Here is a 14,541-nt window from a genome sequence, read left to right as displayed (position 1 = left end):
AGGCACTGCATTCCATTCTAGGTGCGGCCGCCACCACTACCCCACCACTGACCGTGGACTCTGACGATGGGGTATTGTCGACGGCCGCTTCCTCGGAGATGTTCGCGGATGGGGAAGATGAGGAAGGAGATGAGGAGGACGAGGCAGTCGACAGCGCTTACAACGCTGATTTCCCCGACAGCCAGGATCTCTTCATCACCCTCACGGAGATCCCCTACCAACCCTCCCAAGGCGTTAACCGTGACCCTGAATCAAGGGAAGGATCAGTTGGTAAGTGTTTTAAACATGTAAACATTTATTTTGAACAGAACAGGAATGGAATACTAACAATGGGTTTTTCATGATTACTTTGCCCTAGGCGCTTAACTTTTTAGTCCTTGCCAGTGCAACTACTACAAAAGTATCTCAAAATGTCCGTTTTTTCATGATTAGTTTGCCCTAGGCGCTCTACTTTTTAGTCCTTGCCAGTGCAGCTACTGGAAAATTATGTCAATATGTCCAGGGATAGAGCAGAAATCCTCCTGGGACATCTCCACGAAGCTCTCCTGGAGGTAATTTGAAAGCCTTTGCATCAGGTTCCTGGGGAGAGCGGCCTTATTGCGTCCTCCATGGTAGGAAACTTTTCCGCGCCAGGCTAGCAGCAAGTACTCCGGGATCAGTGCCTTGCACAGCATGGCCGCATACGGCCCTGGTTTTTGCTGGCATTCATGCAGCATGCGGTCTTTCTCAGTGTCCGAAATCCTCATCAGAGTGATATCACTCATGGTGACCTGCTTTAAATTAGGGGAATGTTAGTATTGGGACTGATTGCCTGTTCCTTTACATAACTGTAACCGGCGGTTTACAGCCACACGGTGGAGGCGGGACAGGGGCAGCATACAGGGATCTTTCCCGGGGACAGCCGCGAGGGGGGTGGGACAGGGGCAGAGTTCATGCTGGCCGGATTGCCGGCAGCAGGAACTGGCCAACACTAGGGGCATTGCTTTGAAAGTGAAAGGAGGGCACTGCTATAAATTAAGCTTTCAGCAGCCAAAAGTCTATGGCTTACCATGTCCGCCTGCTACCCGAATTCCGCTGTCCTGCCCCGCTTGTGTGATCTGTACTCCAAGACCCCAGGCATTGAATGGGAAGGCCGAAAATTCGACCTTGTCCTGAGTGCGCATGTGATAGGTGCTGTGCATGGTCTTGTTCACAGAGAAAGACTATGTTCATTGTTCACAAAAATGTATCTTTGTGAGGAATTCACTCCCTTTTTCCCATCCCACAGCTGCGAGGGTCTCCCGACCTACCCCGGCATCCCCCTCCCAGAGGCTGGCGCAGATTAGGCGCAGAAAGAGAAGGACACGGGACGAGATGTTCTCCGAACTTATGGGCTGCTCCCGAGCTGAGGTAAATACCTTCCTGCAGCCGTCTAAACAGACCAGAGTTCCTGAAAACACGAGCGTCATGAACCTTGCCCGGCCATCCGACGTTGATGTTGGTAAAATGTCCCCTATGGTCCACCAGTGCTTGCAGCACCATTGAAAAGTAGCCCTTTCTGTTAATGTACTGGCTGGCCTGGTGCTCCGGTCCCAGGATAGGGATGTGAGTTCCATCTATAGCCCCACCGCAGTTTGGGAATCCCATCGCGGCGAAGCCATCTATGATGACCTGCACGTTTCCCAGGGTCACTACCTTTGAGAGCAGTAGCTCAACGATTGCGTTGGCTACTTGCATCACAGCAACCTCCACGGTAGATTTGCCCACACCAAAGTGGTTCGCGACTGACCGGTAGCTGTCTGCCGTTGCAAGCCTCCAGAGGGCTATGGCTACTCGCTTCTGGACAGTCAGGGCTGCTTGCATCCGGGTGTCCTTGCGCTTCAGGGCAGAGGACAGCAACTCACAAAGTTCCAGGAAAGTTCCCTTACGCATGCGAAAGTTTCGCAGCCACTGTGATTCATCCCAGACCTGCAGCACTATGTGGTCCCGCCAGTCCGTGCTTGTTTCCCGGGCCCAGAATCGCCGTTCCACAGCATCAACATGACCCATTGCCACCATGATATCCACGGCGCGGGGTCCTGTGCTTTGCGAGAGGTCTGTGCCACTCTCAGACTTCATGTCCTCACCGCGCTGCCGTAGCCTCCTCGCCCGATTTCTCAGCATCTGCCTCTGAAAAAGGTGGATAAGGTGCGAGGTGTTGACAACGGCCATAACTGCAGCGATGGTCACTCACCAGAAAAGTGCGCGAACTGATTGCCCGCCGGCGCTTTCAGGGAGGGAGGGCAGGAGTGATGGTTGAATGACGGCAGTTACCCAAAACCACCCTCGACACATTTTTTTCCCCAGCAGGCATTGGGGGCTCGACCCAGAATTCCAATGGGCAGCGGGGACTGCGGGAACTGTGGGATAGCTGCCCACAGTGCACCGCTTCCAATGTCGACGCTTGCCCTGTTAGTGTGGACTCACAAAGCCGAATTACTGTTCTTAGTGTGGATACACACGTTCGACTTTGTAATATCGGTTCCACTAATTCGATTTAAGTAAAATCAAACTACTCTCGTAGTGTAGACATACCCTAAGACTGCACAGGGTGCCTTAATTCTGGCATTTCTTAACTTTTGACTGCTTGACCTTATAACCTTAATGTTTTAATGTCTCTTTTAAAATTTAATTTCTTACATTTTTAAAGAGCAGCCACTTTTCCCCTATGCCCCCCCAAAGCCAAAACAGAAATTCTGTTATGTGGACCCATGTTGACCCTCACTAGAAAGTGAAGAAACATTTGCCAGTGGGATTCACAGCTTAGCTAGCAGTCAGAGGAATGTTGCAACTTGGGAATCCAAGATCAAGTGCACTTCTGCCTCTCTACCCCAGCCAGGGGCGCTGGAACAGGGGGGGTTAGGAGTCCATGCCCACCCCCTTTAAAAGTGGGAGGGCTATGCTCTCCCACTCTTTGCTGGCTGTAAGGGCAAGCGGTGGGGGGCGGGGCCTCAGAAGAAAGGGGCGGCACAAGGGTGGGCAACTAAAGACAGGATTTTATAATGGAACGTGTTAAGGTTGTCTAAATATAGGTAGCACGACAACCACCACCTCTAACGGTATTTTAAATGCTATGGAAAGTCCTTTTTTTTCATATTGAGATTCCCTGTAAAAGAGAAGGCTTCTAATTTTGCAATTTAAATTTCCCCCCTTCCCATGCCTAAAATAAATAAAGCTATGAATTAAATCTACAAATATAGGTCTAAACATTGGTCCAACACACATCTACCTGTCAAAATGAATGCATACGACATACTTCTAAATTTCTTTACATTTATATTTTATGAGAAAAACTGATGTTTTTTGCAAAAAAAGATGCAAATATTATAATATACAAATAAGCGTTTTTACACATCTGAAAGGAAGCATGAAAGCCAAAAAACTGAATATTTCGTAAACAAGTATTTACACTGATGTGCATATTCAGAAGGCTCATGTATGAATTATTTTAACCATCATAAAAAGTTCCCATGTAGATTTTATATATACACATGTCTGTCTGTCTGTCTGTCAACTGACAAATTTAGTAAAATTTGACAACCAGTATCAGCTAGTTCAACATTTTCAGTCTTCTGATTAAAATATATACTCCATAATATAAAATATTGTGTTCAAGATTCATTAAGGCCCTGAGTAAGCAAACCCACCCTAATCAACAAAGCACTTAAGCATATGCTTAAGACCCACTGACTTTAATGGTATTTAACAGCATGCTTAAAAAGTGGGCTTTAGTGCTTTGCAGAACAGAGGCTAAAGTCAGGATAGGGGCCAGGTTACTAATATTCTAGGAGTCCAGCTTGCAAATTAGTAACCACAGGCTACAGCAAAGTGAGACTGTCCTAAAGTATTACAGTCAAAGTAACAATTTTAGTAAACATACGCATGCTATATCATGTTTTGTTTAGTCTCCAATTTCATATAAGATTTTAATAGACAACAATTTTTTTCATATCCGAGTATGCTTCTGAAACTTCATCTAATGGTGTATTTGCGTGATTCACTGAAGTTTCGTCTTCTAAATTAGATAACTCATCTTCTACAGCAGATTTTTTGTTTGCAACTGGTTCAGCAGTTTCAGTTTGCAGCATTTGCTCAAGTCTCTGTATACCTGTAAAAAGAAAGACACATCAGTATAAGTTTCTTCTCAAGGGAAGCAGTGGTGTTGAAAGTGTCCTTAACTATACTTTAAACATCTTAGATTGTTGGAAGAGAATTTTTAAAATCCAAATTACTTTTCCACAAATGATGCAGAATGCAGGACTACTTTTCCACAAATGATCTTTTTACATTTCTCAGATTGGATAAATAGATTAATTGCAGGGTTTTTTATTTTCACTTTCAAGTTACATCAATTTTCAAGTTGGTTCTCATGCATGATCAAAATAATGCAGCCGTTGGGTTGCAAATTCTGCAGGAAAAATGTATGTAATAACTGTTTCCACTGGAACTTTAAAAAAAGTCAAGAGAACATTTCTATTTGACTTCAGTTCGTGAAAAGATTATTTTTACAAAACAAAGTTGTTGGGTTTTTTTTTAATTTACAAGCTGATGTGGCCAGCTGCAAAGCTTCAACAGATTTCAAATCCATATATCTATGTCCTGCATTTCTTTTCTACGTGGCAACTGCAATTTACATCACTAAACTCTGTTGTAATTCACACCTTTAGTTATTTCAATGCAAGTCTGTGTGTCAATACTCATTTCAGAATAAAAACGTCCTACTGTAAATAGATTTTTTAAAACCAAATTAAGAATTACCGAAATAGGGCATTATCTGAAATAACACTTTGAATTACAACCAATGTAGTTATTTCAGTTCCAGTTACTGTGCAGAAAAGATCTTACTCAGATTGTATAGGAGTTTTGTCCGAGAAAAGAAATTGCAGGATTTGGCCCTTAATCATGAAAATTTAGAAGGACAGAGTTAGGCTCTGATCCTGCAAACATACATTTAATTTTATGTAACAATAGTCACATTAAGGTCTTAAAAATGCTACTCACATGCATAAATAAAGCCAAGCATGTGCTTAAGCATTTGCAGGATCAGGACCTTAATTTACATAAGCCAACAGATAAGATGTTTACTAATGCCAAAGCGTCCCAACAATTCTCATTACATATCCTCATATCAAACCAGCTTTCCTCCATGAAGAGAGAAATCATGTTTAGGAAACGTCTTTTTTTTTTGTTTTTAATTTCTATGAAAAGTAGTTCTCTTATTTATATTGTGGTGCTGACAGCCAGCCAGCCAACTCAGATCACAACCTCAAGGAAATGCTAAGTGTACCAATTCACTGGTTAGGATAGAACAAAGGGGGATGTTATCCCATTACATGTACATGGCATATGCCAGGAATTACCATTGCTCTAAATGCATGAAAGCTAGTGAAATGCTAATGTTATTGTCTTCACCTGTTTCCTGTGGTTACTATCTTTGTACTTAGTCAGCCTTTAATCACAAAATGTATTAACTTTTAGATGAGAAATTACTACTTAATATGTAAAACTGCATGAAAACTAATACAGCAATCCAGAAACAATGCTTCAACTAAATGCATTATGACAGGTTTCAGAGTGGTAGCCGTGTTAGTCTGTATCAGCAAAAACAAGGAGTTGTCCTTGTGGCACCTTAGAGACTAACAAATTTATTTGGGCATAAGCTTTCTCCATTCTTTTCCCTCACTCTCACAGACCTTGGGAGACAGCCATATATATGTATGGTATACCTGTATTTCCAAACTTGTGATACCCCCAGACAGATTGGCATCAGGGCACTGCCTAGCCTGTTTGATGGCCCATCAAGGGTCATCAACTGTATAATTAACCCATTGAAAGAAACCAGGGGATACACCTTACGAGTCAGCAAGGCATGTGGTATGCTTATGGAAAGAATGCTAAGACTCTACCACGCTATGTGCTGTAAAACTTGTGTTTGTGGACACAGGAAGTACAAGCCACATGGCAAAAGAATATTAAAGGCAGTTGCATCATCTCCATTTGTCTTCATTCCTGATTCTTCCCTTGGAGTAACCTTTCTACAAATGAAGCTTTGAACAAAGGACTGAATGATCCATCCAAGCTGTGGATGTGTTCCAGAGAGACTTTCAAACCAGCAAACTCACCAGGTCTGCTAAGAACCTGATACAGTATCTCCTTGCTTAACATTGTAGTTATGGTCCTGAAAAATGCTACTTTGAGCAAAACAATGTTAATCGAATCCAATTTCCCCATAAGAATTAATGTAAATGGGTGGGAGAGGGGTTAGGTTCCAAGGACATTTTTTTTGCCAGACAAAAGACTATATTTTATATACACACACAGTATAAGTTTTAAACAAACAATTTAATACTGTACACAGCAACGATGATTGTGAAGCTTGGTTGAGGTGGTGAAGTCAGAGGGTGGGATATTTCCCAGGGAATGCCTTACTGCTAAATGATGAACTAGCATTCGGCTGAGTCCTCAAGGGTTAACACATTGTTGTTAATGTAACCTCACACTCTACAAGGCAGCATGAATGGAGGGAGGGGAGACAGCATGGCAGACAGGGACAGAGACAACTGTGTGTGTGTGTGTGTGTGTGTGTGTGTGTGTGTGTGTGTGAGAGAGACTCGCATTGCCCCTTTAAGTACGCTGACCCCACTCTAAGTACACTGCCTTTTTAAGTAGATCAGCAAGTTGAGACGGCAGCTGCTGCCAGCAAGCTCCGTCCGTCCTGTCCTGAGCCCTGTCGTGTCCCCCGCTCTGTTCAGTGGAGATGGGGAAAAGGAGCAGAGGGGAAGGAGACACCCCGACATTAGCACCCTTCTTTCCCCCCCTCCCCCCCCCCCACACACAGCAGGCTGGAGGATCCCGGGAGAAACTCCAAGGCAGAGGGCAGGAGCAGCACACTCCAGTGTGGGAGGGACAACTGAACTGCCCGGCACTTGATGGCCTGCTGGGTAGCTGACGCACAGGGAACTTAGGGGAGTGAGGAGCTGATGGGGGGCTGCCGGCCTACCCTGGTTCCAAGCCCCCACCAGCTAGCTCCAATGGGCTACTCTTTCTGCAAGCAGTGGACAAAGCAGGCGGCTGCCAAACAATGTTACAAGGGAGCATTGCGCAACTTTAAACGAGCATGTTCTCTATTTGATCAGCGATGTAACAATGTTAACCGGGACAACGTTAAGTGAGGAGTTACTGTATATGGACTTTGAAGTCTCTGTATGTATCTGACTGCTTTACTATTTAACAACTCTCTTCTTGTTCTTTTTTCTTTGTAATAAACCTTTAGTTTTAGATGCTAAAGGATTGGCTGGCAATGTGGCTGGCCCTTTGGCGTTCAGAAGAATATTTTGTATAGTGAGAAGAGTTTTTAAGTAACTCCTCACCTTACTGCACCTTGTCTGGGAGCCAGAAAACTGGAATGCAATAAAGGGGGCTAATGTGATTTCTTTTTTAGCTTCTTGATAACCAGTGTAGGGAATCAGGACCACAGTTTGTGACTGGTTGGTGAGTCTACTTCAATGTGAACCACCAGTCTTGGGAGTATCTGCTCTCCCTTTTGCAGCCTGCCCTGACCTTGGCATTTTCAGTGAGGGCTACACCAGGCACCCTGGGTCACATGGGCTGTCTACCCTGTTTTCTGACAGTCTGACCTGTCCCCTGACCGCCCCATACAACCCCTCCTCTCATTCCTGATGCCCCCCCCGGGACCCGTGCCCCATCCAACCTTCTCCCTGTCCCCTGACTGCCCCTGGAACCCCTGCCGCTGACTGCCCCCCCCCATCCAACCCCCTCCCCTTCCTGACTGGCCCCCGGGACCCCTGCCCCCATTCAACCCCGTTTCCCCCCCAACCACCATCCACACCCCCGCCCCCTGACTACCACCCCGAACTCCCCTGCCCTCTATCCAACCCCCTCTGCTCCCTGCCCCCTTACTGCGCTGCCTGGAGCACTGGTGGTTGGCGGTGCTACAGCCGCGCTGCCCGGCTGGAGCCGGGCCACGCTGCCGCCACCACACAGCACAGAGCACCAGGTCAGGCTGGGCTCTGCAGCTGCGCTGCCCCAGGAGCTCACAGCCCCGCCACCCAGAGGGCCTCGGGGGCTGGACCGGATGTAGCCCACAGGCTGGAGTTTGCCCACTCCTGACCTAAAGTGTAATTAGTAACATAGTTTGGCAAAAACTTTAGGTTGTGTGTGCGTGCATGTATGTAATTTTTCCTTTATGATAGCAATAGTTCAGGGAAAAGTGCTTACCTAAATATGCTATCAGACATCAATATGTTTATTCAATCAGAATTACTGGATTTTTCAAAACTATTAATTTGTATTTTGGTTGTTAAATTATTCCAGTCCTCTCAAAATTGGCTTTATGTTAAAACAACAAAATAAATTACTCTAGTCTCACAGAGGAAAATGCTCAATGCCTTCAGTAACTATATTCTACCAATTATAAACTAAAAATATAGACTTATCCTAAAAACTGTGAACAAAAATCACTTAGATAATGCTAACATTGGATCTACAAATTCAGACTAATTGACCAGCACTGTCTTACACAAGATCTGAATATGACCCAAAACCTCTTGCCTTCACAAGTCAGTAGGAAATAGAAGTTTTGAACTCAACATTTGAGATGTACCACCTTTCTATAGAATCATAAAAGTATAGGACTGGAAGGGACCTCAATAGTTCACCTAGTCCAGTCCCTTGCGCTCAAGGGAGGACTAAGTAATAACTAGACCATTCCTGATGGGTGTTTGTGTAACCTGTTCTTAAAAACCTCCAATGATGGAGATTCCACAACCTCCCTAGGCAATTTGTTCCAGTGCTTAACTACCCAGACAGGAAGTTTTTCCTAATGTCCAATGTAAACCTCCCTTGCCGCAATTTAAGCCCATTGCTTCTTGTTCTAACTTCAGAGGTTAACGAGAACAATTTTTCAACCCTCTACCCCCTGTAACAACCTTTTATATACTTGAAAACTGTTATGTCCCACCCTCAGTCTTCTCTTCTCCAGACTAAACAAACCCATCTTTTTCAATTTTCCTCATAGGTCATGTTTTCTAGACCTTTAATCATTTTTGTTGCTCTCCTCTGTACTTTCTCCAATTTGTTCACATCTTTTCTGAAATGTGGCATCCAGAACTGGAAACAGTACACCAGCTGAGGCCTAATCAGTGCAAAATAGAGTGGAAGAATTACTTCTCCTGTCTTGCTTACAACACTCCTGCTGATAACACCCCAGAATGCTGTTTGCTTTTATTAGAACATGCATATTATTTTATGATAAAGGTAACACCTAACTTACCCAAGTAAATCTTATCTACAGAGTCTGAGAAGACCATTCTAAACCATCCAGGCTCATAACAGCAAAAGGCTTTTCCAGGACTAATGAGGAGTTTTTTATCAAGGAACTTCCACCATAATTCCATTTCAGCTTCAAATGTCTGTGATTTTAGGAACTAAAAGAGGAAAAACAAAAACTGCATTAAGAAAACTGGAATACAACCTTAAATTAATGAATTACTGCAACAAAGTATACTCCACATGAAGGCTAAAGCAGAAAAGGGCACGATGTTCAGAATTACTGAACACCTGCAGCTCCCACCAACTTATCTTAGAGTTTTGGGTGCTCAAGAATTCTGAAAATCAAGTCAAAAGCTTACTTCTTAGTAATTCCTTTGCCCATTATACTGCATAAACTTCTGAGATCCATTCTATACGTTCATACTGTGTAGGCCAGACTGCTATCTGGGGCAAAATGACCCAAGCAGCATCTCCCCACAGCCACGTGGCCTTTGAAAAAGAAACAGCAAGAAGGAGCCAGCCAGGGTATGTCTTTAATGCAGAAGTAACTCAGGTGCTTGGCACCAGGGTCCGAGAACCCAAATTAGTCTAGCTCAGGTGTGAGCCACGACACTGCAAAGCCACACCCGAGTTTCTGAGTCCTGACTGGTGCTGCACTCACCCGTGTCACTAAGACTTCTGCCATATCCTATGGTTCTTTGTGCTGCAGAAAACTAAGCTGCTCTGTGATTCTTTCCCAGTGAATTGTGGAGGAATGTGTCTGTCCTTCTAGGAAAACAGGGAATTGTGGAAAGGCATTAGAAGACTATCAGCACTTGAGTGATTTAGCCTGCATCCTCATTGTAAAGTGGGCAGTTACTAGCCTGAGTGAAAGCAGCATGCGGGCTCTAGCCAAATGCCAGCTGGGCCAGCTAGCCTGAGTTGAAAACACCAAATCTGGATGAGAGGATTTTATATGTGGATAGACATGGGGGTGAGGGGCAATACCAAAATCAGAGCCTGAGTTAACTCTGTAGTGAAAACTTACCCCCTGGAGACCAAAGCATGCACAGCAGCTGCAGAAAGCAGTTCAAGCAGAGATTGGACAAGGATACTAAAGATATCAGACTGCTTTCTGCAGTTTTCACTATGAACTTTCTCTCTCCCCTGTGCCGACAGGCTGTTTGCTCCAGCTCCTTCTACTCCCTCCTCAGAATCACCAACCCCTTCTAAGCCCTCTGATCTTTGTCTTTCCATCTAGCTAATACCCTCTTAACATAACCTCATTGAATGGACTTAAACCACAAAAATCACAGAACATGACATTTCAAAAAAGAACTAGATAAGTTCATGGAGAATAGGTCCATCAATGGCTATTAGCCAGGATGGGCAAGGATGGTGTCCCTAGCCTCTGTTTGCCAGAAGCTGGGAATGGGCGACAGGGGATGGATCACTTGATGATTACCTGTTGTGTTCATTCCCTCTGGGACACCCGATGTTGGCCACTGTCGGAAGACAGGATACTGGGCTAGATGGACCTTTGGTCTGACCCAGAATGGCCATTCTTATGTTTACCATCATCGTATTATTTACTCTGCTTGTATGTGATATCCCTTTCCCTACTCTTCATCTTGTCTATGTACAGTGTTTACTTTTCAGGTGAGGGACAGTTTCTTATTTTATGTTTGTACAGTGCCTAGCACAAGTGGGCCCGTTCTTGGCTGGCCCCTGGCACCACTATAATAAACATGATAAATAGTCACATCTCAAAATATTGTGGCTTGTTAGTTATAAATGTTATTCTGATTCCTCCAGTTAAATGTTTTATGTGAATATACCATTTATTAACAGTGCTAGAGATGCATATCCATCTGCAGAACAGGTACAGCACAGTCAGTGGTAAAGCAAGATTCTCCACCAATCTGCTGTAGCCAGGTTTTAGAGTGATTTATACTGCATAAATTTATATAGTGAGGTTTGTCTGTAAATCTTACAAAGATGAGCAAATATCTTCCTCATTTTACTGATGGGTAAACTGAAGCACAAAGAGGTTGTGTGACTTGCCCAAGGACACTGCAGGTCACTTGCACAGCTGGGACAAGACCCCATGGCTCAACTGTTAGACCAGCACCTTATCTACCAGAACATGAAGCCTTCTAAAGTTAGATATTCTATATTTAATAGAACATTTTAGGAAACTTCCTTTATTTCATAGTTTTACAGTATGTGTTAAATTGAATTGCCATCCAGTAGGCTTTTTCGCATTTGCCAAATTGCAATATCATTTCTAATGTAAAATGAAAAATAGACAATTTGCGAGGACAGGAATATCTGTCTAAAAATTCTACCACAAGCCTTGAGGCCTTCATATAAAAATAAACTGTTAGCAGCATTAATTTTTCAAACCCTCTTTCCCATCCCCTCCCAAGCTTTCAACATACTTTTCTGAAGTCTGCCCATATGTATAATCCTCCTGAACTTTTGAGAACAGGTATTCCAATCTCTGTGAGACCATCCACAAGAATATTTTGTGCTTCTCTAAGTCTTTTTTTGTTGGTAGGAAAATACACATTATCCAGCCAATCTATCAAAACAAAAAAGAATTGTCATATTTCTGTTATATTTTATTTCCAACTATCATGAAACAAAAACTAATGAAAATGGGAATGTTTTTGTTTTACTAACCTCTATCACTAAGAAACTGGCTCAGAACATATTGAACAGGCCCAGGACATCCATGAAAAACAGCCAGTTTATTCACGGCTTTCCGAATTTCATGACTTCTGGTGTACAACACTCCAACTCTGATACCACACATACCAAAATCCTTGGAAGGCAAAAAGAAAAGTTACATAGAGATTATTCCCAAATCCAAGTGTACATTTGAAGGCAGCAATTTCACTCTACATCTATACTTAAAGACTATAATTGGACCACACTGCCAGTTTTGCTCCTCTTATCTCAGGGGATAAATACATGTGTTAGAAGGAAGGGAGAACATTTCTCATTTTGATGCGCACAGGAGATGCATACTATAGAGATAAGTGTCCTAGAATTACAGTATATAGGACAAGTAGGTAAGAACTGAGGAGAAATGAGTTTGAAATGCCAGTCCTGGAAATGGGTGTGGGTGATCTTGCTAACAGTAGTTCCTGCCTTAATGAATGCTTCCAAAATTGTGTAGCTAACAGTGTATACTATATTTATGTAAACTTGTTGCATACCTAACTGGGAAGCCACATGGTTCAGCGGACAGGCCACAAAGACCTAGGTTCTATTCCTAGATCCGTCACTAATGTGATATGACCTTGAGCAACTCACTTAACCTGCCTGTATCTCAGATTCTCCACCTGAAAGATGGGGATAATTATATTTACCTACCTTTGTTAAGTACTGATGGAAAAAGTGCTCTGTATTTATTTTTTCAATTTATGAACCCAGCCCTAGATTCCTTCTTAGGCAAAGCTCCTACTGAAATCAATAGAAGTTTTACCTGAGTAGAGAATGCAGGATCAAGCTCAAGGAATTTCAGTTGACAATCCCATGGCACTAGTCACATTAAAATACACACAAGCCCAGTGCAAATATACATAAGCAAGACGGCAAATGACACTGTTGTGGGCCAATACGTTTAGGGAAATGGCCATCTCACCGAACAACACAAAAAACAAAAAAATCCAACAACCAACCAGAGACACACACTTCTTGCAACAAAACTCCAAATAAATCCTGGTCAGCCACTGGGAGCATGAAGCTACTCAGAAGCTGAGAGCTCATTCTACTATCAGACCACCCGTGGTACTGTTCCCCACAGAACTGTGCATCTCTGCTGCTCAATCAAGGAAAAAACTGAGTAACTGGTGAGCTATGGCGTTCCATGATTATATGAATTGATTGTGCCCTTTCTTCTTGAACTTTTTGTTTTACAGTCCGTTACATTTGTATCAGATAATGTCATAGCAAAGAAACACATAGTTTATGGGATTTTTGCAATATTAAATACATTTTGCACGCCTTAAATATCTGCAGTTATAGTCGAATCCAGAGGCTCAGATCCCAATTATTACAGAAGAACACTGGTCTGAGGCTGTAGAAAAAATACTGAATGATATTATATTGTATCTGACAAATAATGTGTGTGTTCAGGTAACTAAAGACTATCATGAATGTAGTCCCAAGGGGGCAGAGTTAAAGTTGCATGTACAACTGTGATGTTGGCATTTCCTGATTTTTGAGAATTTAAACAAGTCAGAGGTCTATAAATGTAAGGTTTTTTTAATGCTATATATTTTACACATATCAAAAGTACCACAAATTAATATTTGAACAGTGCATCCTTCCTTCAAAAATGAAGTAGGATGGAAGAGTTAAGACTTTTTGCCTTGAAGATTTGTTATTTAAATTGGTATTTGATAATTTGGTATTTAATCATCACACACATTTTCTAGCATTCTTATGGAACTGGCTCAGTAGCTTTATTAGTACACCTACATTTTAAAGAAATGAAGGGCCTGTTGCTACAAGATGCAGAGTACATTGGGCACTTCCAACCATGGTGGCAAACTATGTCTCTCTGTCCATATTAGCTAATTCTATCCCAGTGTGATAAACCCATATAGCCCTGAAACCTTACAAAGTTATATAGAATTTTAAAACACCACTACTACTTTATATTTTCAAAACACTATATACAAAGTAACTAGATGACCAACTGATAATATTCATGTACATAATTATTATCCCCATTTTAGAGATGGAGAAGACGAGAGGTGCTGGAACAATTTGTATAGTGGGAGTGCTGAGAGCCATTGAACCAAACTGTAAATGTTTATATGATGGAAACCACTTCAAGCCGGGGGTGCAGCAGCAACCCCAGTTCCAGCACCTATGGAAAAGACTAAGGGTACGTCTATACTACCTGCCGGATCGGCGGGTAGTGTTCGATGTATCGGGGATCGATTTATCGCATCTCGTCTGGACGCGATAAATCGATCCCGAATCGACGCCCGTACTCCACCTTGGCAGGAGGAGTAAGCATAGTCGACGGGGGAGCCGCGGCAGTCGACTCGCCGCCGTGAGGACGGCCAGGTAAGTCAAACTAAGATACTTCGACTTGCGTATCTTAGTTCAACACCCCCCCCTCCCCCCGCTGCTAGTGTAGCCCAGGCCTAAGACAGAGAGATAAAGTAGCTTCACCAAGGTTACCCAGCAGATCAGTGACAGAATAAGGATTATAACTCAAGTGTCCCTGGC

The 14,541-nt window shown here is 43.2% G+C and overlaps 1 protein-coding gene across 2 annotated transcripts in view; it reads right to left on the bottom strand.

Annotated features, from left to right (window-relative positions):
- Positions 1–3,274: 3,274 nt before the first annotated feature.
- LOC112120102 (1-aminocyclopropane-1-carboxylate synthase-like protein 1) overlaps positions 3,275–14,541 on the bottom strand; it is a 36,600-nt gene continuing 25,333 nt past the window's right edge. For both annotated transcript variants that reach the window (XM_024219046.2, XM_024219045.3), the window contains exons 11-14: positions 11,974–12,115; positions 11,730–11,872; positions 9,311–9,464; positions 3,275–4,126 (exon numbers count right to left, since the gene is read on the bottom strand). In XM_024219046.2, the coding sequence (XP_024074814.2) occupies positions 3,945–4,126; positions 9,311–9,464; positions 11,730–11,872; positions 11,974–12,115 (621 nt within the window). In that variant the 3' untranslated portion in view covers positions 3,275–3,944. The remainder of the gene's footprint in view (positions 4,127–9,310; positions 9,465–11,729; positions 11,873–11,973; positions 12,116–14,541) is intronic.

Source organism: Terrapene carolina, unplaced genomic scaffold, assembly GCF_002925995.2.
Source record: "Terrapene carolina triunguis isolate 2854851 unplaced genomic scaffold, T_m_triunguis-2.0 Scaffold84, whole genome shotgun sequence".
NCBI classification, from domain to species: domain Eukaryota; kingdom Metazoa; phylum Chordata; order Testudines; family Emydidae; genus Terrapene; species Terrapene triunguis.
This window is presented reverse-complemented; position numbering and strand designations above follow the sequence as displayed.